General features: G+C 40.6%; 1 protein-coding gene across 7 annotated transcripts in view; it reads right to left on the bottom strand.

Moving 5' to 3' along the window:
* Positions 1–2,878: 2,878 nt before the first annotated feature.
* The window catches only part of PLEKHF2 (pleckstrin homology and FYVE domain containing 2), a 28,180-nt gene continuing 5,374 nt past the window's right edge, over positions 2,879–25,684 (bottom strand). For all 7 annotated transcript variants that reach the window (XM_061603427.1, XM_061603437.1, XM_061603467.1 and 4 more), the window contains one exon: positions 2,879–5,250. In XM_061603427.1, coding sequence (XP_061459411.1) covers positions 4,487–5,236 — 750 coding nt within the window. In that variant the 5' untranslated portion in view covers positions 5,237–5,250 and the 3' untranslated portion in view covers positions 2,879–4,486. The remainder of the gene's footprint in view (positions 5,251–25,684) is intronic.

Here is a 25,684-nt window from a genome sequence, read left to right as displayed (position 1 = left end):
TGCAGCCTGTGCTAATGTTGCAGACTATCCAGGTGGGCAAAGCTGGGTCAGATCAACTCCTCCCAGCTCACCCACCCAGGTCTCAGTAATGCACACCAAATCAGCACCAATAAGTGGTGTTATTGTGTACCAATCTGGTGTTAAAACAACACACACAGGTCAGTGGGCACAGCAGATGAGCAATGAGGAACCCATCCATGAGAGTGGGAGCGAAGTACAAGCCGTAGATAGCCTTGCTGTCATCTTCTATGGTAGTTCACTACCTCCCCATGGCTATACCTTCCTCTACCCATGATCACTGAAATTGGGGTGGCATCACACTCCTAATCATCCAATATAGACCCAACAAGAGCCCACCAACAAACCTAGCTGAACCAGTTATCCCAGTAAGCCTATGAGAGAATTGGGAACAGTCAAACCCACTCAATATCTTTCACACAGGACGTATCTATTCCACCTTCTCACACTCAGGGGCAGCCTTCTACCAGTTACAGACACTCACTCTGAAGGCATCTGGTGACTTTCTTCTATTGTTCAGTTCACTGCACAGGCTCTCACCCTGCACAGAAACTACACATGCACCATAGGTCCTCCCCACTACCAATCTCCTCTGGATTGGTAAAAAAAAATAGCTGGAGGTAGTACCCACACCCTCAGGACTCCCTAAAGGGCTCCCAAGGGCAGCCAGACTTTTATGCCCCCTGTCCCAGGCAGGAACTGATGCAAGAGGCTACAAGATTAACTGCAGCCTCTCTCTGGTAGGGGGTCCCAGTCCTTGAAGCACTTACCAGGGACTTCAGCTGCCTCAAGAGACAGCAACCCAGAGGAGCGAGCAAGCAAGGAAGCACTCCGATGCTCAGATACTCCCAGGGCAGGTCTTCCCCAGTCCCCCAGTGCTGCAGCTACAGTGCTGCTTATCTCTTTTACACTATACTACTAAATTTTGATACTTTACCAGCAAGGAATAAAGACCTGCTTATTCAAAACTATTCTCAGATTTACAAAATGAAAGCAGTCCAGTCTGACAAAGTTACAAAACCATTTATTAAGCCCTTTTAAAAGTTTGACTAATACACAAGACAAAGGTTTACTTTGCACAATAAAAATCCTGAACAGTACCACAAATGTGGCAACCTATTTTCATACTTCTATTCCTGTGATTATTCCTCTCCTACAGTATGAATTTGGTAACAGCTTCTGGGATCAATTGCAGCATAGTGTGAATTTCATTCACAGATAATGATGGGGTTAAGATAGGTAGGCATAGGCAGAGCATTTTGCCATATGGGAGGATGTATTTCCTTGCAGGTAGAAAGTGCTGAAGCATTTGTGCAACATAAAAAATAATAGTAATTGGGGAAATACATGAGTGACATTCAATATTGAATATGCAAAGCCTTTTGCACAACACAGGTAAGAACAAAGAAGCTGAACTATATAAAGATGTACCTTATAGCTCATATCTGTGCCATGAATAAGAAAGGATCTTGAAATTATCCCTTCAATGGAAGAAACAGACTGATTACATTTACAGCCAGCTTATATGGATGTTTACTTGAAAGTAAGTCTGACTGATTTCAGAAGGACTTCCTCTCAAGTGAATGAACATAGGATTCTATCCTTAAGATCTCTTCAGTCCTTCCATTTCCTGACATCAACTACACATTATTGCTCATCTGGTTTGTAGTGTTTTAATGGTCTATAGTAGCCTTTCCCAACTAGTGGGCCACCAGGTGTTGCTGGACCACAACTCCCATCAGCCTCAGCCAGCATTGTCAACGGTCAGGAAAGACGGGAATTGTGGTCCAACAAAATCTGGTGGCCCACTAGTTGGGAAAGGCTGGTCTATAGCTTTAACATAGTTTTTAACAAAGCAAGCCTACACTTAGACACAATGCTAAACCATAGTTTAGCATAACAAGAATAAGCATCAGCAAACTTTGGGCTTGTGTGCTCCTTGATCTCCCTCTGTCACTGCTGTGGAGTTCAGGTAAACTATCACTTCCATTTCAGATTAAGTGCAACTTGCCATGTTGTCTGAACCCAGAAAAGTTATGGTTAATCTTAATTATGGTTTTTTGAAACAAGCCAATGTCAGATCATAGTAATCATAGTTTGAAGCTAGCTTGTTCCAACATACCACACAGTTAAGATTAACCACATGTAGGATTCAGGTGACATGCTTAACATCAGTTAATCTAAAAGTGACAAAGCAGGAGATGAAGGATGGAAAGCACAAGTCTGATACTCACTAAAATTTGTAACACTAAACCATAGCTAAGTGTTATATCCAAACAGCCATTTTGTATCTTAGTATGCTATGAAATGACCAACCCAATCAAAGCTTTTTCACTGAAATCTAGAGGAAGGCGTTAAGTGCCTTCTTCCCAAATGCCCCAAACTGCTTTGGAAGTTAGAAATTCAAGGAACAACTGGGTTTGTTTTGTGGGCACTTCTTAATCAAAATTCTCAGAAACTGTGAGTGAATGTGTGCCCCTCCATGTACTGCCACCTAATTAATGCAGGGTTCTGTCAGGGTGCACTATTCAGGTATCTGGATATCAGGTGGAAACCTATAGCTCCGAACGGACATAACCTACCAGGCACTACTGCTACACAATCTCCAACAAGTTCCCCAGCAAATCCCAAGTGAAGGTGGAGTCTGCTCGCTATCAGCTAATGCTGGGATGGGGAACCTATTGGACTCCCGTAAACACCAACAAGCATGGCCAACAATCAGGGAAGATGGGAGATGGAGCCCAACAATATCTGGAGGCCACAGGTTCATCACCCTGCCTTAAGATTGTTCTTCCCCATCTCACTTTCCAACACTGACAGCTGTGCTACAGCAGTCAGATTACAGACTAGGAGACTAGTGCAAGATGCAGAATTGATTGTTTATTCAATAAATATAGTCCAACTATTGCCAGATGAGGCAAACAGTACAGAAACTGTCACTTAATAAATGTATTTCTAGATACTATACCTTTTTTGTACAAACAATATTCAACATTTTTATAAACTCTCAGGTGCTACTCAATTCCCACACAATGCAGGGGACTTTTACATAAACTGATTAAACACACTACTGTTATATAAAAATAGAGATATGTATTAGGCTTTTATGAAACTTGACAGAGCTAAATCTGACATTTCTCTAAAAATGACACCATCATAGAAAAGAATATTGTTACAGGTAAAAAGTAAATACTTTATTGGAAACACTTTTTGCACTAATCGTCCTGGTCTTGGATGTATATGTTTAAAATGAAGTCTTCTGCAGTTCTTTTTTATCTCGAGGTCAGCTGTGTACAAAAGATGGATATTTTTTCTTCAAATGGCTGATTGGGACATTGTCCCATGTTCTTGTGCTTTTAAAACACTTTCTAATTGTTTTAAAAATGCCATTCTTAACATTTAAAAAGGTTAGTGAAGGATCTAAGGAATTAATTTTATAAATACCAAATCAAGAACATTACAGCAAATACCATGATCTGAGACAAAATACAGTTCTCAATTACAAATACCTGTTAGCTATAAACATTTAACAATCTTACACAGTTCTGAAAACAGCAAGACATTAAATCCATTTGAAAAAGATCTAATTTATTAGATATCCCCAAGTCCAGCAGTTTTATGCATGGTGTGGGAGCGACACTTATATGGAGCTTAAGCTGCATTTGTTAAAGACTCCACAATAATGCCAAATCTGCCCTCATGTAGCATATTGGGGGTAGGGAGGCTGGTGGACAACATACGCTGTAGTACTGATATACTCATAGCCCTCACAACTCTACTCCTACTTGCACAACAGCAATTATTGTCAATAGCACCAACTATATCTTAGTTTGCTGCATGACAGAGGGTACAATGGGTTAGTTTCTTCCTGCAACAGTGCAGTCATTACAAGGCACTGCTTGGTATATGACATCTTGCATAACGTTTAAAAAATTAATAATGTTACAGTATGCATTTATGTTTAAAAAGGGTCATAGTATAGCATCAGTTTCAAAGCCTAGTTAGAAGTCCTATTCAATTGGCTAATCAAAACTACCACAGTTTCATTATGCTGGTTTCATTGTCCCCCTCCCCAATATTAAAAACAAGTGATAGGATATCACTGTCAAACACAATGTGGGGTGTGTCTTTGTAGCAAAAGAAAAGAACAAAACCTGTGCTTCGTTTTCTAACCTTCCACTGGGAAGGAAGAAGTGAAGAATGACCACTTCACCCCTACACAGGAAATCAAGTATACAAAGCTAGAAAATGATACATTTGCAACAGTCTGTCCCTGCAGAAAATAAGAGTAATGATATATCTAAGTGATCCAGATACTGAAGCACATTTGAGTTAAAAGGTTTTTCAGGCAAATTTCATGGCTTGGGTAGGCCTCTCAGAAGAGTCTGTAACTAGAAATTTTCTCATACAGCAACCCAGGTTCAAATACCAATCATAAATATAATATTAAGACATTCTCTTTCATTACTTAGTCACTGCTGTCATCATCATCATCATCATCCGATATATCATTCAAATGAGGCTTCAGTGAGTGACTGTAAGAGTCTGATCTTGTGGGCTGACATGTAGGCATCTCTCCTGTAGAAAGGAGATCATAGCAGAAGTCGCAGATTCGCACAGGCTTGGAGGACTGACTAGGAATAAGAAACCTCTTTTCGGAACAGGGCCCACATACAACAAATCCACATTTCCGGCAATGGTGTCGACGATTGACAGGGGTAAATTTTGCTTTCTGACAGCGCATACATACAGTGGCTTCTGAATCAGGTACCCAGACAGCCGCGTGTTCATTGCTGGGGGTCTTCCCACTTTTGGAAAGCAAATCAGAAACACATTTATTTATGTGGTTCATCCATTCAGATTTTTCTGTGGCAGTAGCAGCATACACTGCAAAAGATTTAGTTGGGGTCTTGATAAGCCACCCATTCCGTAGATCTCCCTCATCCTGAATGGACTCAATAGTCACGTTTTCCAATGGAATGATGTGCTGTTTGTTATATTTCTTCTTCTGGATGACAATGTTACCATACACAAGAATATCATTGAATAAGAAGAACTGCCTTGCTTTTGGTTTCTTCCTACACAGCTTTGTTAGTACTCCTTCACCAATCAGGACACGGCCCGGAATAGTCAGAGGCTGACCAGCAGCTCCAAAACAGTTTTCCACTATGCTTATTCGCCTAGTATTTGCTTCACTGTTTGCCAAGCGATCCACCATCTTTCTCTAGTATCCTAAAACAAAGAAGAATATTTTATTTATTTATTAAATGTATATCCCACCCTTCCTCCCAGAAGGAACCAAGAACTGCAAACAAAAACACTAAAAGTCCTTTAAAACTTCTTAAAAACAAAAGACTTTAAAACATATTCAAACAAAACATTTTTTAAAACATTAAAACAAAACATCTTTAAAATATCTTTAAAAAACAACTTTAAAAATATCTTAAAAAGGAACTTCAGCACAGACACAGACTGGGATAAGGCCTCTACTTAAAAGACTTGCTGAAAGAGGAAGGTCTTCAACAGGTACTGAAAAGATAACAGAGATGGTGCCTGTCTAATATTTACAGGGAGGGAATTCTAAAGTGTCAGTGCCACAACACTAAAGGTCTGCTTCCTATAAAGGTCTGCAGGAAACAGGCGTATATAAGATGGTATCTGCAGGAAGCCCTCACCTGCACAGTGCAGTGATCAACTCAGAGTATAAGGGGTAAGGTGGTCGTTCAGCTATCCTGGTCCCAAGCTGCATAGGACTTTGTACACCAAAACTACGACCTTGAAGTTGGCCCGGTAGTTAATAGGCAGTCAGTGCAATCCTTTCAGCAGCAGGGTAACATATTGGCAATACCCTGCTCCAGTAAGTAATCGCAGCACCACATTTTGGCCCAGCTGCAGTTTCTGGACCAACCTCAAGGGTAGCCCCACATAGAATGCCTTACTGTAATCCAGCCTGGAGATTAGCAATGCATGCACAACAGTGGTCAGGCTATCCCAGTCCAGAAACAGCCACAGCTGTCTTACCAGCTGAAGCTGGTAAAAGGCACTCCTAGCCACTGAGGTTACCTGGGCCTCTAGTGACAAAGATGGATCCAGGAGCAGCCCCAGACTACGAACCTGCTCTTTGAGAGGGAGTACAACTGCATCCAAAGCAGGCAATTGCCCAATTAACCAAACTTGGGAGCCACCAGCCCACAGCACCTCTATCTTGCTAGGATTCAGACTCAGTTCACTGGCCCTCATCCAGCCCACCACCAAGTCCAGGCACTGGTCCTTGGCTTGCACGGCCTCCCCCGACTTAGATGACACAGAGAAACAGAGCTGGGTATCATCAGCATACTGTGTACTGCTGACACCTCACCCCAAATCTCCTGATGACCACTCCCAAGGGCTTCATATAGATGTTAAATAGCATGAGGGACAAGATGGTACCCTGCGGCAACCCACAGCACAACTATCAGGGGACTAAAAGACAATCAACCAATGCTATTCTCTGAAAACAACCCTGGAGATAGGATTGGAACCACTGTGAAACAGTGCCTCCAATACCCATCTCACCAAATCGGCTCAGAAGTATACCATGGTCAATGGTATCAAAAGCCACTGAGAGATCAAGTAAGAATAACAGGATCACGCTCCCCCTGTCCTTCTCCTGATAAAGGTCATCCATTAGGGCAACCAATCCCATAACCAGGCCTGAACCCAGATTGGAATGGGTCAAGATAATCTGTTTCATCCAAGAGTCACAAACCAATGGGCTTTTTCAGGAGCAGTCAGATCACCACCTCTTTAAGTGCAGCTGGGACCACTCGCGCTTGCAAAGCCACACCCTGAATACTGTTAGGGCACTGCAGGTATTCAAGCTAATGGCAGTAAATCAGCATGCATTTTTCTGCTAACTTCTCCTTCAGCAGCAGCTCCCACACCAAATCATTAAACTGCTTCCCTTACCCTACTTCCTCCAGCATAAAGGGGGCCCCTTTACATGATGGAGGGAATTTGGGGAGTATCACTGGAAAAAAGAGAGGAATCTGCTTTCCTTGTTTTTGCCACCTCTTGCCTGTCACTGGAGAATACCATATTTCCATAGCAGCCATTGCTATCTGATAGAGACTAGAGAGAGGGCTTTTTCAATTGTGGCCCCCACCCTGTAGAACTCCCTCTCTAATGATCTCCGCCTTGCCCCCTCTATGATGAGTTTCCGCTGGGCCGTGAAGACCTGGCTCTTCAGGCAGGCCTTTGGGGAGGATTAGGTTTTTTTATTATTATTATTATTATTATTATCATTGGTGTAGATTTTAATGTTTATTGGATTGCTATGTTATTAGATGTGTAGATAGATTTTATTATTATTATTGGCTCAGATTCTAATATTTATTGCACTGATATGCTAATTTGTATGTCGCCCAGAGTGGCTGGAGAACCAGCCAGATGGGCGACTAAGAAATTTAATAAAGAAGAAAGCCAATCACAGCCCTCCCCCCCAGCTCTGGTTTGCATATTTTTTTCAAATAACCAAATTCAGCTTTCACTGAATACAATAATGAAGCTGGTACCTCCCCTCACTTTGCTCTCCTACCAATGATGAACAAGGTAGTCAAAGGGGGGGCAGTGAACACCACAAGGCAATTTCATCTTTTTTAGATTCCTGATCAAGAGGTACTATTTTAATGAAAGAGAAATGACAACTCAAATTATCCTTTGAACATCCAAACGTATTATCCACAAGACAAAGTACAGACATAATTCCTAAAAAACTGAAGGGAGATATTTAATGGAGTTGATGAGATTAGTTTCAAAAGCCCCCACAAAAATCAAAGTCCAAGTATTCACATACTGTTTTTATCAGAATAATTCAATTAGAGCTAACATTATACTTTTGCCCACTTGTCCATGAATTCAACTGTGCATGTGAGAACATAATATCACTTGTCTGAGCTAATTGCTAGAAGGTATAATCAAATTACACACTAAGAGAATGTAATCTTACTGGAACTATGCAAATCAAGTTTTTTAAAAATAGACTCTGATGTTATAGCCAAATATCCAACACAGATTTAAGCCCATAAATCCATGTAAAAGGCTGTGGGCACACTAGTTGCTTCAAAAAATAGCCAGAATGGTTTTTCTGGCTGCGTTTTAAAGCACCAGTGCCTTCTGCTAGCCACACTTCCCCTCCCTGCTGCTGCCTTCAGACATTTCAAGACCACCCATAGCAAAGTGTTGGGCTAATCTCTGTCTCTGACTGAGCCTATAGCAAAGCATTTCTACTGGCCACACCTGGAAGACAAAGAAGCTGATCTACCAATGTGTTGTGAAAGCTCCCTGAAGCTGAATTGGAGGGGGGGGGAGCACTGGAGCTGATCCAAGGAGGTTTTAAGAATAAAACTGGGTGGAGTTTGACTAGCATTGTGTGCCCCCATTTTGAGAAGAGAGGAAGAGACATACTGGAACCAGCACAACAGTAAGTGTGTTTCTACCCTAATACTCTTTTGAGTTATTTTGTAATGGATTATGGCCAATATATAAAACCTTCAAGTCTCAAATCCCAGTGTAGAGATATGTAACAAACTGACTTGAGGATTAAAGATATTGCCTACAAAAACAACAAACAAGAACACAAACAAACCATGAGCCAATGCTGCTAAATTTAGGAAAGTTAACTCATCTGCACTGCATAGAGTGGAAAGTCTTTTAACCTTTTGTCACGATATCATTTTCTTGGAAATGAACTAAAAAGGCAGAATGCCAAATAGAAATTATAAAAAACCACACATCCTCCAAGTTTATATTTCTAATGTTAGTGTGCTAATCTAAACTCCTTATACTTTTTTTATATTTTTAACAATAGACAGTACTGGCTTTCTGAGGACCACTGTTTTAAAAATAATTGGAAATACATTTCAATGGGAGAAGGACTGTAGCTAGATGGTAGAGCATTTGTTTTATACGCAAAAGGTTCCAGGTTCAATTCCTGATATCTTCAGGTAGGGCTGGGAGAGCCCTTGGTCTGAAACCCCAGAGAACTGCTGCCAGTCAGTGTAGACCAGCCTTTCCCAATCTTTAGGTCCCCAGATGTTACTGGACTACAGTTCCCATCATTCCTGAGCATTGGCCATGCTGGCTGGGGCTGATGGGAATTGTAGTCCAGCAACATCTGGGGATCCAAAGGTTGGGAAAGGCTGGTGTAGACAATACTGCACTAGATGGACCAATGGTCTGACTCTGTATAAGGCAGCTTTCTCTTCCTATGTTCAATTTCAATAAAATATAAGGAAGGGAAAATATTAGTTTGGAGAAAGTTGCTAAGCTAAGACAATACAAAAAAAATCTTTTCTGTTCCTAAAAGTTTTAATTGCTTACACAGCTGTTCCAAAACCTGCAAGTGCATTCCTTAACATAAAATACCAAGTGAGGGGGGAGAGGAGTGCATGTTGGAGGGAGCCTTGTGGGCCATCATACTAATCCAGCCTCTTACTTTGTTCAGGAAAATCATAACTAGAGCATCCCCAACAATTCCTTGAAGGTCTTCAGCAAGAGAACACCCAGGTAATTAGTTCCATTGTGAAACTACTCTTCACATTAAAAAGTTTCTCCTAATGTTCAATTGGAATCTATCCTCCTGCAACCTGAGCCTATTAGATCTAGGCCTGCCTGCTGGGGCAGCAGAGAATATGTCCTTGTTTTATTAAAAGATTTTTAAACCACTTTTCAGGGCACATTATTCTCACAAGGTGGGGTACAAAAAACATTTTAACAATAAATCAAAGAATGGTCTTTCTTCTATGTGACAGCTCCTCAGGAATTTGAAGAATGACATGTTCTCCTCACCACAAATCTTCTCTTCTCTAGGCTAAACTTACCCAGCTCCTTGAATATTTCCTCACAGAATTTGGTTTCTATAACCCTTGACCATCTCTACTGCACTCCTCTGAAAAGGTTCCAATTTTTTAACATCCCCCTTAAAATGCACCACTCCTTATGAGTTTGGATTAGTGCAGAATCAAGTGAAACAATAACTTCTTGAAACTTGGAACTCTGCTAATGAAACCTAAAATTGCATTGGCCATTTCCCTCCGTTCCATATCACACTAACTCAGCTTCTTTTCATCTTGTGATCGACTACAATCCCAAGATCCTTTTCACATGTATTGCTGCCAAACCAGGTATCCCCCATGCTATACCTGTGCATTTGATTAAAAACTCTGTCATCTATCTTGTTCATCTGTAGATAAGCTAGCATCAATGCTCAGATGTCTACAGGAGAATACAAGAATGGCTCTTTGTTTGTTGTTGTTATGTGCCTTCAAGTTGACTACGACTTATGACGACCCTATGAATCAGCGAGCTCCAAGAGCATCTGTCATGAACCACCCTGTTCAGATCTTGTAAGTTCAGGTCTGTGGCTTCCTTTATGGAATCAATCCATCTCTTGTTTGGCCTTCCTCTTTTTCTACTCCCTGTTTTTCCCAGCATTATTATCTTTTCTAATGAGTCATGTCTTCTCATGATGTGTCCAAAGTATGATAACCTCAGTTTCATCATTTTAGCTTCTAGTGATAGTTCTGGTTTAATTTGTTCTAACACCCAATTATTTGTCTTTTTTCACAGTCCATGTTATCCGCAAAGCTGTCCTCCAACACCACATTTCAAATGAGTTGATTTTTGTCTTACCTGCTTTTGGCTCTTTGTTTGCTTACTCTAAAACTATGTAGTTGATTACTTTCATATCACAATATTCACTAATGAACTAAAATCAGTTTAACTGAAGCTCTATTATGTGAAAAAAACAGGGCTGTGGAGTCGGAGTTGTGAGCAATTTTGGGTGGAGTCGGAGACGGTAGAAATGTACCGACTCCGACTCCAATTCTGACTCCTTCATAAATGGCAAATGTATATTAACTAGTAATAACAAATTTACTGTAGTAAAATGGTAGCACAAGGCATTTCATCACCACCACGTGAATCCAAGGCTTGGAAAAGTTACTTTTTAAAACTACAGCCCCAGGGATTGGACTTGCGGGAGTTGTAGTTCAAAAAAGTAACTTTTCCCAGCTCTGGATTCACGTGGTGGTGATGAAATGCCTTGTGCTACCATTTTACTACAGTAAGTTTGTTATTACTAGTTAATATACATTTGCCATTTATGAAGGAGTCGGAGTCGGACAGTAGAAAAATAGAGGAGTCGGAGTCAGAGTCGAAGGTCTGGCATACCGACTCCACAGCCCTGGAAAAAAAAAAAACAAGAATCCTTCTCACAAATCCACAGCTAGCTAATTTCCTGGACAATAACAAACTGTCTTGTATTTAAAAATTAAAAGCATGCACACAAAGTGACATTTGCTCAAAGAACAGAAGCTACAGGAACCTTGCCTTTCAGATCACATTTGTGATCTTATATATTTGGTCCAGAGCTTGGAAAAGTTACTTTTTTTGAACTATAACTCCCATCAGCCCCCGCCAGCATGGCCACTGGACTGGGCTGATGGGAGTTGTAGTTCAAAAAAGTAACTTTTCCAAGCTCTGATTTGGTCCCAATACAGATGACAGCTCTGGGCCCTAGGTTTTTAACTGGTAAAATCCATTATCCTGAAAAAAGGCTCTGCTGTACACAGCTATATCTATGCACAAAAACAATGCATCCTCACATGAAAGCAGGAGGCATATGTCTGTTCTTTAGCAGGTCAGTACCAACTTCTGTGCATCTAATATGACCAAACCTATCTATATTGCAGCATGTTTCAGATAGAGAGGATCTGGGGCATCAGTTATAACAGATGGATAATCTGGCCCATTTTGTTGGTGAGTAGCAGTATTCCACAGGAGGCAACTACTCAGCATTATGTTGGCTCCACACATAGTGTTCTCACATACCCCTTTTGCCATTTAAGTCTACAAAAGAGAACCTGAAACAGCTGTACATATTGTTCCAAAACTCTTTTCTAACCTTTAACTAGTAGCCCTTTAAAGTTAAAAGAGGGACTAGAATATGTGTGTACCAAACACAATATTAAATGGGTGTATGATGGCATCTTAAGTATTATTTATTTATTGAATTTATATCCCATAAACATATCAGCAAAACTATTTAACAACAAAACAGCATTCTAAAAACAATCAAAAAATTCTAAAAACAGTTACATTTAAGCTATTCTTCATCCAGTGATCTCCAGGTTGTCAGGAACAGTCTTTTAGCCATCAGACTAAATATTTTCAAATTCCTCCTAAAAATCAGTAATGATGGAGACAGACACACCTTACCAGGGAAGGCATTCCACAAATGGGGAGCCACAACTGAAAAGACCCTGTGATGGGTCAACACCAACTGGGCAAGGTGATAATACAAGTTGGCTGAATTGGGACTAGCTTGCAGTTTCAAGTCTATTCAGTTTAGCCATTATCATTCAGTCACTATGGAATACAGATGAGTAGTGCAATTACAGGAGAATACACTTCTGTTCCTTTATAGCTGCATCCTTACGTGCTCCACACCCGACATCACATGATGTCAGGTGTGGGAAAGATGGGTGTGGTTTAGGGAAAATGGTCTCATGGGCCAATATAGGATTTGGTGCACGGGGCTTGAGGAGGCCTGGCAGGAAGGAGAGGTTGGGTAGGAAAGGCACCTACCTTCTCCCACAAAGAGGTGCCTCCTTTCCCCATTTTCTCTTTTCCTTCTCACACAAGCTTGCCCCATGCCCTGCTCCCTGATAGCCCCAGATCTCTATGGGTCAGGTAGGACAGCCCAGAGTGATCTGGGGCTATCTCAACCCAACTCAGCTGAGACCCAAATGCTTCTGAATAGGCTCGATTTGGCTTGGTCCTTTGCCGAATCCGGAGCATAGCCCTAGATTACACACTGAAGAGATCAGCAGTGGCCAAGTGCCATTTTTGGAAACATAAAGGTTGACTGTTATTCAGATCTATCCCACACATTAAGCCACAGCCCCCCAACCTTTTTCAGTCTGGAGACACATTTGGAAATCTAAGCAACTGTCATGAGCACCACAAAGTACCCATTTCACAGGAGAAAAACTGCCGAAATGCAGAACACCCATATCCAAACAACATGCAGAACACATACCCCAGAATATCACACACCCCAAAAAGCTAGTATCCCCTCAAAAATAAACCCAGACAACAACCCCCCAAGAACTGTCTTAATACAGTGGAACAGAGAGCTTGGCAAGCACCAAGAGAGGGTTCCATGGTGATTCCAATCTTAAGCAAAACACACAGGTTCCTGGGTAGGCAGAGAGCAGAAATAAAGGGAAACATAGCAGTCCATATGTTACCAAAGCCTGTGGTGTACTAGGTAAAGGAATCAATTGAAGCCAAATTGTGTATTATTACCTAGAGAGGTTGGAGGAGATACAAGCCTCAAAATGAAAAATTCAACTTCCAATGGAAGAAAATCATCTTCCTCTGGTTGTACAGGTCTCTGTGGCAATACTATTTCACATACATATCTGGGTTTGTACACTGATTTCTATACATTTTCTTGTAAATGCAAACCATAGCTTAAGATCTGTGCTATTGCACATTTGCTATGTTTTTATTATTATTATTTTATTACTACTACTACTACCACCACCACCACCTTCAGCCAAAGAGTGGTTACAACAATTTTAAAATATAGCATTAAAAAAATAAAAACAACCTAAAATCAGAAAATAGGGTTAGGGTCCCAAAACTATATGTCTCAGGTATCAAAAGCCAGCTTCAAGAGGTGTGGTCTTCAGCATTCACCGAAAACTGTATAGAGTGAAGAGGGAGTTCCACAACTTAGGGGCTGCCACAGAGAATGTCCTCTCCCAAGACACACACACCCCTGAGCTTCCGATAGTGGTGGAACAACAAAAAGGGCTCCCAGGAGAGTCTGTAGGAGAGGAGGTGGTCTTTCAGATATTTGGGTCCTCTTTGGATGCACACCTTAATGTGGTGAGGGGGTTTGAGAGTGTTGAAGAAGCTGAGAGCAATGCCGTCAGGAGTCTCAACCAAGAGGCTACACTCCTAGCAAGGGCATCCAAGGAGGAACCTCTGAATATCTCTTACCACAAAAACCCTATGAAAAGAGTATCCAAACTGCAACACGAGATAGTGCTGGAAGGTGAGACCCCCAGGTCAGAAGGCACTCACCGAGCTACTGGGGAAGAACAAAGGACAAGTACGAGTAGTGCTGTGACTAATGAAGCAGCTGGGTCAAAGCCGAAAGGAAGCCCAGAGGCTGATGTACACAGATGCAAAAGGAGAGTCCGGAGTTGTACGACGCACACAGGAACATGGAATGTGAGAAGCATGAACCAGGGAAAGTTAGAAATTGTCAAGCAAGAAATTGAACGTATCAACATTACAATACTTGGCGTGAGCGAACTAAAATGGACAGGAATGGGACATTTCCAATCAGGCAACTACAAAATATTTTATGCAGGAAATGAGAAATTAAGAAGAAATGGGGTTGCTTTAATAGTGAGAAGTAATGTAGCAAGAGCAATTAGGAGCGAGTTACATCAATGAGATTAAATGGGAAACCTATCAACATAACCATCATCCAAGTCTATGCTCCGACAGCAAATGCAGAAGAGGAGGAATTGGGAGAGATTTTACGCAGAAGTACAGGAAGAAATTGATCACACACCAAAACAAGATGTGCTTATAATCATGCGGGACTGGAATGCAAAAGTAGGGAACAGGGAAGAATTAGGAATTGTGGGGAAATGGGGCCTAGGAGACAGAAATGAAGCAGGAGAAAGAATTATTGAATTCTGTGACGCCAATAATTTATTTCTTGCAAACACATTTTTTCAGCAACCAAAAAAACTATACATGTGGACATCACCAAATGGTCAATATAGGAATCAAATTGATTATATAATTGGTAGCAGAAGATGGAGAAGTTCCATACTTTCTGCGAAAACAAGACCAGGAGCAGACTGCGGTACAGATCATGAACTGGTTGTATCGAAAATCAGAGTAAAGCTAAAGAAGAACAACAAAGCAATCATAATGCCAAAATACAATTTAAATAACATCCCAGAAGCATATAAAGATCAAATAAGGAACAGATTTGAGGCTTTAAACTTAGTTGACAGAGAACCAGAAGAACTATGGATTGAAGTCAGAGACATGATCAGGGAAGAATGCAAAAAGACAATCCCTCTAGTTAAAAAGAAAGATCTCAATGGAAGACTGAAGAAACTCTTAAAATGGTTAAGGAGAGAAGGAAAGCAAAAGCAAAAGGAGACAGAAACACTGTTAGAACCCTAAGTGCAATAACATAGCAACTAGTAAGTAGGGACAAAGAGAACTATTACAATAGTTATTGTATAGAAATAAAAGACGGCAACGAAAAGGGAAAGAACAAGAGTCCTATTCCAAAAGATTGGAGAAAGGGAAATTTAAACCATGAGTAGGGATGTTGAATAATCAACAGGGAAGAACACTGACTGACTGAGATGAAATAAAAGAAAGATGGAAGCAACACACTGAAGAACTATATAAGCAAGTAATGCTCAAGATTCTATCTACAACAAAGGCTCTTACCATATATGGAGTGAGAAGTGCCAGATGTCCAAGCTGGATTTAGAAAGGGAAGAGATACCAGAGATCATATCGCAAATATACATTGGATAATGGAATGGAGCAAGGAATTTCAGAAGGAAATCACCCTGTGCTTTATGTTTCCAGCAGTCTTTGACTGTGTAGATCATGAAAAACTATGGAATGCTTTAAAACAAATGGGGGTGCCACGGCATCTGATTGTTCTGATGCGCAACCTATACTCTGGACAAGAGGCTACTGTAAGGACAGAATATGGAGAAACTGATCGGTTCTCAATCGGAAAGGGTGTGAGACAGGGGTGTATTTTATCACCCTGTTTATTTAATCTGCACGCAGAACATATCATACGGAAAGCAGGATTGGACCAAGATGAAGGAGGTGTGAAAATTGGAGGGAGAAATATCAATAATTTAAGATATGCAGACGATACCATACTACTAACAGAAACCAGTAATTATTTGAAACGAATGCTGATGAAAGTTAAAGAAGAAAGCATAAAAGCAGGACTACAGCTGAACGTCAAAAAGACTAAAGTAATGACAACAGAAGATTTAAGCAACTTTACAGTTGACAATGAGGACATTGAACTTGTCAAGAATTATCAATACCTTGGCACAATCATTAACCAAAATGGAGACAATAGTCAAGAAGTCAGAAGAAGGCTAGGACTGGGGAGGGCAGCTGTGAGAGAACTAGAAAAGGTCCTCAAATGTAAAGATGTATCACTGAACACTAAAGTCAGGATCATTCAGACCATGGTATTTCTGATCTCTATGTATGGATGTGAAAGTTGGACAGTGAAAAAGGTTGATAAGAGAAAAATCAACTTGTTTGAAATGTGGTGTTGGAGAAGAGCTTTGCATATACCATGGACTGCAAAAAAAAACAACCAATAAATGGGTGTTAGAACAAATTAAACCAGAACTGTCACTAGAAGCTAAAATGATGAAACTGAGCTTATCATACTTTGGACCCATAATGAGAAGACATGATTCATTAGAAAAGAGAATAATGCTTGGAAAAACAGAAGGAAGTAGAAAAACAAGAGATGGATTGATTTCATAAAGGAAGCCACAGACCGGAACTGAGCAGGTTGGTTCATGACAGATGCTCTTGGAGGTCACTGATTCATAGGGTCGCCATAAGTCGTAGTCGACTTGGAGGCACATAACAACATGTTATTAAGGACTTTAAACACTAATGTGAACACCTTAAATTCAGCCTGGAAATGAACTGGCAACAAATGCAGCTGTGTTAAAATGGGTTACATGGGATCTAAAGGGAACCCCAAAGAGTAATCTCGCTGCTGCATTTTGACCAGTTGAAGTTTCTAAGTTATCTTCAAGGACAGCCCGACGCAGAGCACATTGCAATAATCCAATCTGGAAGTTATCAGAGCATGGAGTAATGGCCAAGTCATCTTCGTCCAAAAGCAGATGAAGCTGGCAAACCAGCCGGAGCTGGAAAAAGGCACTCCTAGACACTGAGGCTAACTGAGCCTCCAGTGACAATGTTGGATCCAGCAGTACCCCCAAGCTGCAGGCCTGCTCTATCCAGAACAGGCTGTCTTCCCAACTCCCAGACATGAGAACTCTGGACACATAACACCTCTGTCTTTTCAGGATTCAGCCTCTATTTATTGACCCACATCCAGCCCATCCCCACCTCCAAGCACCGGCCCAGCACCTCAAGTGCCTCTCCCAATTTAGATGGAACAGAGAGACAGAGCTGGGTGTCATCTGCACATTGATGGCACCTCACTCCAAATCTCCTGACAGCTCTCAGCGGCTTCATATAGATGTTAAATAGCATGGGAGACAAGATGGAATTCTGAGGAACACCACAGGTCAGCTCCCATGGTGCCGAACAGTAGCCTCTCATAACTACTTTTTGGAAGCAGCCCTAGAGATATAAGCAGAACGACTGAAGCACCGTGCCCTCAACCCCCACCTCTCTTAGAAACTCCAAAAGGATACCATGGTAAAAGGTAAAGGTGTCCCCGCACTTATAGTGCGAGTCGTTTCCAACTCTCAGGGTGATGTCTTGCGACGTTTACTAGGCAGACCATATATATGGGGTGGGATTGCCAGCTCCTTCCCCGGCCTTTCTTTACCCCCCAGCATATGCCGGGTACTCATTTTACCGACCACGGATGGATGGAAGGCTGAGTGGACCTCCAACCCTTTTACCGGAGATTCGACTTCCTCCTTCCGTTAGAATCGAACTCCAGCCGTGAGCAGAGCTTCGGCTGCGTTACCGCTGCTTACAACTCTGCACCACGGAGGATACACCAAGAGATCAAGGAGAATGAGCAAACTCATACTCCCCCATCTCTCTCCCAACAAATATCATCAACCAGGCCAACCAAAGCGATTCCAGTGCCATTGCCAGGCCTGAAGCCAGACTGGAATGGATCCAAGTAATCAGTTTCCTTCAAACATGCTTGAAGCTGGGCTGCCACCACCCTCTTGAGCACCTTGTCCAAAAATGGCCCATTTGCCACTGGGCAATAGCTGTTTTACACTTCTGGGTCTAGGGAGGTCCTCTTAAGGAGGACCTTCAAATTGAAAAAACTGATTTTACCCTCAGCTGCTAGTTTTATGCTGTGTTAGATTTTATGGTTTCTTATTTCATATATTTGTATCTTATTTGTGTCTTATTAAATATGGTATCTCATTTGCATATTTGATTATTTTAACTTTTATTACAAGCCGCCCAAAGAACTCTGTAATTGGGCTACCTAAAACTTCACATCCACTCTTGTGGGGTCTGAACTTGCAGCAACTGACCAGAAATGAGACCCTGAAGTCGTAGTGGATAGCTTAATGAAGATGTCAACCTAGTGTGCATAGAGATATAAAGGCCCAGGAAAAAATACAGAAAAAAATTGGGGAAAAACAGGGGGTGTCTTTTTTCCTGTGTTCCCCCCCCCCCCAAAAAAAATCTTTCCGAGGGCTTTTTCTGGGCCTTCACATCTCTAAGTGTGCAGTAGCACTGAAGAGGGAAATTTCCATGTTCGGGATCATTAGAAAAGGGTTTAAGATAAAACAGGCAGTATCATAAAGCTACTACACAAAGCTACGATGTGACTTCACTTGGAATATTGTCTGCAGTTCTGGTCACCTCACCTCAAAAAGGGTACTGTGGAGCTGGAAAAGGTTCAAAAAAAGGCCAATCAAAATGGTCAAGGGACTGAGGAAAGGTTACAACATTTGAGACTTTTAGTTTGGAAAAAAGGTAAGGATGATATGATACAAGCGTATAAAATGATGCATGGTGTGGGAAACATGGCCATAGGGAAACTTTTATCCCTCTCTCATAATGCTAGAACTCTGGACCATCCAGTTAAAGTGAATATTGGAACATTCAGGACAGACAAAAGAAAGTACTTCTTCACACAGAACACAGTTAAATGATGGAATTAGCTCCAACAAGATGTAGTGATGGCTATCAACTTGGACAGCTTTAAAATAAGATTAAGCAGGTTCATGGAGGGTAAGGCTATCAATGGCTACTAGCCATGATGGCTATGTACTTCTTCCAGTGTTGTAGGCACTATGCCTCTGACTACCGGTTGCTGAGAATCACAAGTGGGGAGAGTGCTGTTGTGCTCAGGTCCTTCGTGCAAGTTTCCACTGGCATCTGGTTGGCCCCTGTGAGAACAGAATACTAACCAGATGAGCCTTTGGCCTGATTCAAGCAAGGCTCTTATGTTGTTATGGTACACAAGTTAGGACTTTACCAGCTTTCCATATTCTGGCTGCACTGTTGCTTTCGTAGGACATGTGGGATTTCCTGGGAAGATTCCCTCAGCATTGATCACAAGAAACAGCTATTCAGTGAAGATTTCTGTAACAATACAAATGCTTCTAAGTCCTAAGTCTTAGCTGACTTAACCTTCTGTGCAAAAATAATTTTACCCAATCATGTGTTATTAATTATACTGTAGAGTAAAGATGGCCAACAGGCATGCTACTAACCAGATCAGCCCATGAAGCAACTCTATCTTGCCCCTCCCTGGTTGCCTTACTAAATTTTGAAACAAGGTACAGTAAGACATTTACTGTTTCACATATGGAGCAATGAGACTCCATGTACATTTTATATAAATTTTATTGAACTGCTCTCACAGGCATACTAGAATGGCAAGAGCCATGGCTAAACCTCCCTTTAAGATGCTATTTCAGGAAAATACTCCCCATCCAATCAGTGATCTCATACCATCATAGCACATGTTCCATATCTGTAACTCTTTTACTGCCAAATGATATATCCCATTATACAACCTGAAAACTCATGAGGGGAGCTGAACTGATCCAGTCCCAACCAGTCCCAAGAAGAAGAAGAAACAGGGTAGCCTCAAAAATACAGAAGCTAGTTGTCCTGGAGCAAATTCTTATCCTGTCATGGTCCTATAAAGCCTTGATTTCCCTGATTCCCAATTCAAGGATTATTAGGGAATCAAGGGGCAAAAGAAATTATCTCATAAGGTTTCACATTTCTCAACAGAAACTCACCAGAGGTTTTAAGAGTCACTGAAAAGGGAAGCAAATACTCTGTAAGAACCAACACTTTGCTGCAGGTTCATTTGCCAACGGCAGGAACAGCAGTTGTACAAGTAAAAGTAGTAATACACTTCCAGAACTACCACAGATGGCATTTTGATGATATTAGCTTCCATCTTGAGGCAAAAGTAATTTCCACAAAAAATCACCAACATCATGCTATCTCTGAATAGGCATCCCATATATTCTCTCCACCTCACTCCAATACTAATGAATGCTAGCATGGTACATCCATCAGAATAAGTTTTGATCAGACTTCCTATGAGAAATTAATTCACAGTGTTATCTTCATAACAAACTGAAATGCATATTTGGGGGGAAATGACATCACTGAAACATTTATGATTTGGAAGAAAATCACATCAATGGGGCATCTTAATATTTTGCTTTAATTTGTTTTATTGGAATTTTAACTTTTTATAAACTAATATTGCTGAAGAGTGGCATATAAACCATTAAAACAAACAAAAATATCTAAAAAGAACTAGTTAAAACGTTCGGGAAGAAAAAACAAAATTCAAGCTAGTTCTATATAGGAATACAGCACACTATTTTTTATAATGCGGAGGAAGTCCGAGTATTTAACTACAAGAAAGGTTAGATTTAATAAAGTATATTGCTAATTTTTCTCATCTTTTATCCAGCTACTCCATTACTTGATTTTGTTTCAGTTCTGTTCCATAACTCTGACCCTTTAGTTACCACAGCTGAAATGGCATCTTTTATAGTACTTGATGGAAAACCTCAAGAGGTATAAGCTGATTCTAATCACCTGGGCTTAGTGCAGACATACTGCTTCCAAAGTCAATAGATCAGAAGAGTGTTGCCAGATCATTAGTCTGTACACGCCACTTATAAACTTGGTTCATTACATCTGCATCAGCGTTAACTACACTTACACAAACCCCAAGGTGCTACTAACTCTCTTTGCAACCATAATTTAAACTGACTACACATTTTTCTTAAACTTGTGCACTACCTGTGAAAGATAATTGACAGCCTAATCAACACTAAAAAGGTGCTGGTGTTATCCATGAGGGTAAAAATGATTAACAATTGAATATACATAATACAGGTAACATGATTCATTGGACAAATGCAGAACACACAGAGACCTGATTTAAGTGTGTCTCCTAAAATGAATGAATTATTAATATAATATTTGCTTGACATTAGACCAATATAGTTGCATTAGTTTGTTGGTTTTATATAAAAAATCATGCAACTCCAAAACAGTATCCATAACACAACAGATGGCAACATTTTGAACTGGTGTGATTATCCTCTGAATCAAAAGGTTATCAATGAAGTTTTAAAATCATATAGAGTACACATATAAAGCCAACCCTACTGTTTATTACATATTGTGTCTACCTCAATTACACAACTAGCTTCTCCAAGTATGGAATCAATTGCCCTGCGAAGGGGATGTTTAGTACAAGAGGATGCTTAGGAGATGGAGCCTCAATGCCAGCTGAGGTTTGGCATTATAGACACTGCAACCGCTTCCAAGAAATAAAACAGTTGATGCACAACACTCTTGGATGAATATGAAGTTCCAGTTCTTCTCAGAAAGAGTTGCTGTTTTATCCTAACAATAATTGTGTCTCTGTTTTAGTAAGGTATCAAAGATGTAACTTGTGCTTTCCTTCATCCAGTGTTAGTTTTAGATGAAGGTCCTAGTCCAGAGATACACAAGCAATATGATTGGAGCTGGTATTGGGGAGGGGAGGGGAGGGAGGTAAAGGTGTCCCCGCACTGATAGTGCGAGTCATTTCTGACTCTTAGGGTGACATCTTGCCACGTTTTACTAAGCAGACCGTATATATGGGGTGGGATTGCCAGTTCCTTCCCTGGCCTTTCTTTACCCCCCAGCATATGCCAGGTACTCATGTTACCGACCACGGATGGATGGAAGGCTGAGTGGACCTCGACCCCTTTTACCTATCTAAAATGATGTAACATCTCACGACAGTTGCTACCAACTTAGAACTGTGATGTCACTCTTCCTCTCTTGATAAGTAGATACTACAACCTGACTCAAGGAGCCTTGCCATTGTTCACTGACCACTTCAAGGACACACCTTATTTGTATAAGTGACACAGCTAACTGATCTGATCATCAACCAAACTTACATTTGGGTTACTAATCCTCACAAAAGCTACGCATTCAGAAGATTAGCTAGCCAGTGACTGCTTCATGGATCTCCAGACAACGCAAAATAGATAAGCAGTGTTATGCTGGACGGTCATTAACAGCTATCAGTTTGACAGATGATATAAAGGAGATGAGATCTGAAGAAACCACTACCATGAAAGAAGTCATAGGTGGCAAAAGACAGATATCTAATCGTTCTATAAGTAAAACTAAGCTGAAGAAATTAATCATTTAGAAACTGATGCCAGTAGTAACAGAGTATGGAGCAATGCTCGTTACAAATCGGTACAATTTGGTCTCTATTATCAGTCTTATATTTAACTACTGGCCTGGCAGCCATAGGTTGACAAGGAACTGCCTGCAAATGAGTGAGCAGGCTGGATCAAGAGTAATGGATTATACTGTCCCTCCTCTGCACCCAGCATAGAAACCAAGGAGGCTGCCAGAGAAACCCACTCCACTGCATCCGGCACAGAGTTCTTGGTCCCTCCCCTGTCTGTGCTCCATAGGCTAGAATATTTTTTGCAGTATATTTCAGCACATAGGCCATAACGCAAAATGCAGTTCTGCATTCTCCATATTTTAAATACCTGTGCCTCCAAGACCACCTGCAAATTTCTCTGTCTAACTAGGAATCACTTAAGAAAATGTGGTTCACTATTAATTGCATATATGAGAGGGGGGGGTCTTATCTTCCTCCACAGTTCATGTATAATCAAAAAGAAATGCACTGAGAAGTGGTTTCTTTCCTTCCATTTGTCCAAACACAAGCTGTTCCCATGGAAGTGTGCATTAACAGTATATTAATTAGTTTTTCTAATTATTTAGGAGAGTCTCATTGCTGAAGTACGTTTTATAGTCTCAAGACTGCTGTGGGAAAAGTCTAACAGAAACTGAGCCATGATCAAAAATGATGGTAGGGACGCTATGGTCTTCATGCCAGGCTCGGGTGCTTCCCAGAGCGATCTGGCGAAAGAAGTTGCTGGACTTGATGGATGTTTCATATCCAGAAGTGCTCTTATTTTAAAAGTAATACTACAGTGAGAAACTAAGAACACCACATTTGAAAAAGGAAAATATGCCACTGCAAATACCTTTGAAGCTGTTATTTATCTTTAACTTCTATTTCTAAGATCATCCAGTGAGATTTTTTTTCTCTTTGGGGGAAGGAGATATCTAGTTACAAAGGAAGTGGCAGCATGGTCTGAACACCCTTGATAATTTTAAAAAGTTTAGATTTTTGTCTCAATTTCCTCAGTGTTAAATCAGATGCAAAAAAAGGCACACAAGTGTAACAGGCATGCTTTAATCCTTACAGCAACCAAATAAACTTAGTGGAATGAGTCTGTTAGAGGTTCTGGAATTTAGTCAATGAATAGTGAGGGAATTCTTGATCTGAAGTTCTAGGTAAACGCACGGAAGCTTATCTTGCTAAACATATTTATAAAGTCGGGGATTTAGTTAGTATTTGGACAGGAGCCATTTTTCTTAATAATATTTACATTAAACAGTAGCCAAAGGGAACTGCAATACAAGTCATATCCATTTAGAAAATATCAACATTAAAACAATACACACACAGTCAGCAATACGTGATGTTGTGCAAGCGATTCCCACTCATATGTAATGGAACTTCCCCTTCCTCTTCTCCCTTTGTAGTTCATCCCTCCCCTGCCCCACACCCAGGATTGATTTGGGAACACGTGGGGGAGTTGCAGGAGGCAAATAGAGGAAGATAAAGACCATTCAGCTCACAGACAGACACAACTGGATGTTACCCAGTATTTAGAAGAGATCTGTTTTCTTTCTGCCTCCTTAAAAAGTTTAACCACCCCTCAGAACCTTCTGATCACAGCTTGTTCACCATTTGAACTGAAAATGTATGAATTTATATTAGAAATGCAAGAGAGTTGTTTTATTACTGGAAAAAGACAACTCATTTCTCCCCAATGAAAGCAAATTTGGTACTCTTAGGCTGGGGGCACACAAATATTTTATGCTAGCTCCAACAAATTCAGGTTTTCCCTCAGCTCTGATGTGAATAGTCCTAAAGAAGCTCTCACTTCTCATCAAGCTTAATATGAAAATGTAGTCCTGGAATCTTACAGTGGCACAGGACCTACTTTAACAATGTGGATTTGAACTCTGTTTTAGGGAAGCCATACTGTTTTAGCACTATTTTGTCTTTTTAAAGTTTTATCCTATGCAATGTATTCAGATTATTATATCTCTGCTTAATAAATTGAAATATGCTCAAGCCCTTTGCTTGCACATGTAGCCCCTTCGCCCCTCATAGCAATTACATCTCCAATTAACCATTAACTGGGAAACTACGTCCAGCAGGTCTGGAACAAGCCAATATTGCACACAACAGAAGTTTAAGATCCTACTTTGTTCTGAACCTGGTACCCACAATTTCCCAATTAAGACAAAACGGTAAATTATTGTTAACTTTAGACTTCCACGTTTCCAACAGAAGTTTCTTTTAACACCATACTGATGGTTTACTTGGGATATTTTTAGAAAGCCATTTCCACACATTGAGAGGAATTTCAAATCCCAGGTTTGTTTCCCACTTTGCCTGGTAGGTATTCAGTGTTATGTTTATAATTATCCTTTACAGTAGGGCCCCACTCATACAGCGGGTTACGTTCCAGACCTCCACCTAAAAGCGAAACCCAACACGCGAAAAACGCCATAAAAGCGGAACAAGCGCCGTATGAGTGGGGCCTTACTCTAATTGAAAGCTGCCGTATTAGTGGAACGCCGAAAAGCGGGGCCCTACTGTACATCTTACTAAGAGGTTTAAAAAAATCTGGTCAATAACTCGTCCATTTCTGTTGTATCTCTTAACACACCATACTGAGTGTAAATATTTGTACCATTTCTGAAGTGAAGGTACTGAAAGAATAAAGGACAATGTTGTTCTGTCATATTAACTATTTCCTCATGTGGGTTGAAAATTCCATTACGTGTTAAATTTCCTATTAAGTTATATTTCTTCCAAAGGTTAAGATTTCCTAAAAAAAACCCATCACCCATTTCATCGTGATGTACTGTGCAAGGAGATACATGTGAACTGACTTTTTTTTGTATTTATTCCAGACACCAAATAGATTCATTATATAGGCGTTTTGTTTGATCTGATCTTTATTGTATTTCTTCTCATACCATAACTTGTATTTCATCAAAAGACATGATGGGTTTGGGTTTGGTGTTATTCAGATTCCACGGTATCTAACAGTACCATACTATACTGCAAGTCTGTCCTTGACATTCCTGCCAAGGTTATATCCCAGCCATTCTGATTTTTTCATATTCAATAAGCAACATATACTTTTCATTACATTTCTCCAAATGCATTTGTCTGTTTTTCAGCTGCCAG

This window comes from Rhineura floridana, chromosome 1 (genome assembly GCF_030035675.1).
Source record: "Rhineura floridana isolate rRhiFlo1 chromosome 1, rRhiFlo1.hap2, whole genome shotgun sequence".
Taxonomy (NCBI): domain Eukaryota; kingdom Metazoa; phylum Chordata; class Lepidosauria; order Squamata; family Rhineuridae; genus Rhineura; species Rhineura floridana.
This window is presented reverse-complemented; position numbering and strand designations above follow the sequence as displayed.